The 3,211-nt window shown below is 32.5% G+C and overlaps 1 protein-coding gene across 1 annotated transcript; it reads right to left on the bottom strand.

The window, feature by feature from the left end:
- Positions 1-516: 516 nt before the first annotated feature.
- On the bottom strand, positions 517-2,942 carry LOC111891267 (GATA transcription factor 12). The gene is made up of 2 exons (XM_023887327.3): positions 2,523-2,942; positions 517-1,786 (listed from the first exon to the last, which is right to left on the bottom strand). Exons 1-2 carry the CDS (start codon positions 2,802-2,804, stop codon positions 1,043-1,045), a joined length of 1,026 nt encoding a protein of 341 aa, XP_023743095.1. The 5' UTR covers positions 2,805-2,942; the 3' UTR covers positions 517-1,042.
- Between the last annotated feature and the right edge of the window lie 269 nt (positions 2,943-3,211).

The raw sequence follows: 3,211 nt of genomic DNA, 5'->3' as shown, positions 1-3,211 counted from the left end.
GTCAAGTTACTCAATACTGAAGTCATTGGACTAATTTCTATTCTCAACGACAATTGGTTTCTTCTAATGTTTAATACTTTTACTTTAATTAATTTATGCAAATTGTTATTGTAGTAAAATCATATAAATTTCAACTCTTTTAACCAGAAAATTACCTAGTGGATGACTTATAGAATTTTGAACTTAAGTATGCCAACCATTGGATACTACTTGGCTTAAAGTCATCAATATGTAGTAGTCTTGAGGTTGATGGTGGCACATGATCTCATGAATTTTCTATATTTTCTTTAATTTATTTTATTTTTCCTAATTAAATAAAAGTAATGCACATGGTAATCTTGGTTCACGTGAGTAACTTTATGATAAAACGATAATTCATTAATTTATCAAATTAAATATCTTATGTTATTTAGATAGATTTCGATATAATGTTCGACAAAAATCTCAAACAATTTTATTTAATTGCAAGGTCTATAAACATATATGATTTTATAATTTTACTGACAAGCAAAAATATATCTTTTTTGTTCATATACACCCTTAATTTCTTTATTTCATTGGCGTATGCTTATCATCTAAAACAAATGATTTTCATTACAAATTATGAGGCAAAACCATCAATAATGCAATAGACTATGCAATACACATATATAAGAAAATTCAAAGCTGAAATCGTAAAAATAACGTACGTACTTATTACAATTTTGTACTTAAATGAAGTTCGACTACTTAAATCAAGGAAAAAATGATAGGAAATGAAATAAGTAACTAAGCTATGGAAGAAACAACTAAATGGGGGTTTGGTTGAGCATTAAAATCGAAAACTGATCCAAGAATTGGCAAAAGATATCTCAATCGAGATTACAAACATCTGATGTTTACCTCTCCTAAATTCCACTACTCTTTTTTTCCTCAAAACTTCATACGCTAGGACTTAACACTATGAAATTTTGGCTTAAAAATCGCAAAAATTGGCTAAAATAATTTCAAAGAACGTAGGAAAAAGTCGAAAATTACGCTTTTTGACCACACAACTGATTTATTAGATTAGTTGTCGGTAATCCGGACCAATATGTTGGTGGATTAAGTAATCTTCTCCTTTGGAAACATCAAACATCATATTCTGATGATGATAGAATGGTTGTTGGTGTTGCAAGTGTGTAGTTTGCACCTCCTTTTGTCTCCTTAGCTCAAGTACCTTCCGATGAGAATTCGAGTGTTTTGTCAGAATAAATGTGGGGCTCGCAGCTGGTCGATACTCAGGTACTAGTCGACCAGACTTGTAGCGAACCCCACAAGCATTACATAGTGTTTTCGGACCTAATGGTCCGCTACGCCACTGAGGGGTTTTATCAGTGGCGCAATGGAGACATTTTCGTCCTTCCACATTGTTTGTTGTGTTTTCATAAACTTCTTTTTTCTTTAGTGGAGCCTTCATGTTGTTTTTCCAAATTGAGCTTGTGGCAATATCAGATTCGGACTCCGATGAAATGGCTGAGGTTTGACCCGTTGATGTCGGTGAGAGAACAAGAAGCCGAGAGGTCCAATTGCATGGTGCAGCACGAGAACGCTTGGTACGTGCCTTGCCTGGGACTGTCATGTCAGTGTTAAATATCGGGTTGTTGGCCCGATTATAGCTTTCTTGTTGGAATTGGTGGGTCTCAGATGAATCATCGGCGGGTCGAGCTTTGACTCCAGATATCAATTGAAGCTTCGCCATATCCTCTGTGGAAAATGAATCCTCCACAAAATTCGATAGCCATTCTAGCTCAGCCACATCATCATACTGTGAAATCAATATTGTTAGAATTGTCATTTGTAAATTGTCCAAATTACATTAGAAAATATCATAAGATATTAGATATATATATATATATATATATATATATATATATATATATATATATATATATATATATATATATATATATATATATATATATATATATATATATATATGTTTGATATAATTAAAGTTTATAAATGAATGTACTGTGTAATTGTCTTTCAATAGCTTTGTTCATATAGATTGCTACACACCTATAGATAAATATAGTAGTGAAATGCCGAAGTGTTCATATGTTATTTTTAGAAGTTCATTTTTAACCATTGCTCACTACCAAAAAAGAAAAGTAAAGTAAAACTTTTTTTTTCGAGAAGATCTCATAACCACAAAAAGCTACTAGTAACGTGAACTTTAATTTTGTAAATATTTTACTTTATATTATAATAATAATTACTGAATTTCAATAATAAAAGTATATTCGTATTATTTCTAGCAAGTACCGTATTTAATTTTGTGATTGCTACAAAAATAAATAATAAAATTTTCTATAGATATTAGTTATGAAATTTGTTTTAATGAAAATATAATTTTCATAAACTTAATTAATTAATTAAAAGAAAAAAATATATTTATAGGGTTACAGAAAATGCATGGTAGCTGGTAATTAATATGCATAGCTTGATTGTAAGTTACAGCTAAGTAATGCATGGAGAAAATTAGAACCAATGAATATTACCGGGACACAAAGATCATGAGAGAATTGAGTGTCGGGGAAGCTCCGGTGAGCAACCAGCTCTCTGGAGGAGTGGCAGCTGTCGATGGCAGTGGAAACAATGGAGGAGTCAGTGGAGGTGCCGCCATTAGGCACATCTCCGGCGTCATCATATGCCTCCTCCCCAGTGACGGTGTCGTCAGTGGGAAAATTAAGAAGGTCGTCGATGATGAATTGTTCGGTTTTGACGTCGGTGTATCGTTTTTCCGGCGTGAATGATCCATGGAGGAATTCAGGAGTTTCCATTTGTGTAATTGTGGGGAATTGTTGAGAAGGGTAACGTAGAAAAAGGGTATGCTAGAGAGAGAGAGAGAGAGAGTAGAGAGAGAAAGTGTGTGGAGGAGAGAGTTGAGGAGTGAAGAGAGGTGAGGGTGGGGAAACGAGAGAGTTTATTTGCGTTTGAAGGGGGCTGGCGGACACCTAAAAATATGGAGCTCTTTTCTGACGAAAAACATTTTTTATTTTAAATAATTAAATAAATATTTATATTATAATTTCAACAATAATCATGTTGGAAGACAAATCAGAAAATTAATTTCCTACACTAATGACTAAATGGAATTCAAGAAATATTAGTAATTAGAAATATCAGATTCATTTTGATTATATATAAATTTCACGATGAAACCACGATAATGATCATGATAGTATCA

Source organism: Lactuca sativa, chromosome 1 (assembly GCF_002870075.4).
Source record: "Lactuca sativa cultivar Salinas chromosome 1, Lsat_Salinas_v11, whole genome shotgun sequence".
Classification (NCBI taxonomy): Eukaryota; Viridiplantae; Streptophyta; class Magnoliopsida; order Asterales; family Asteraceae; genus Lactuca; species Lactuca sativa.
This window is presented reverse-complemented; position numbering and strand designations above follow the sequence as displayed.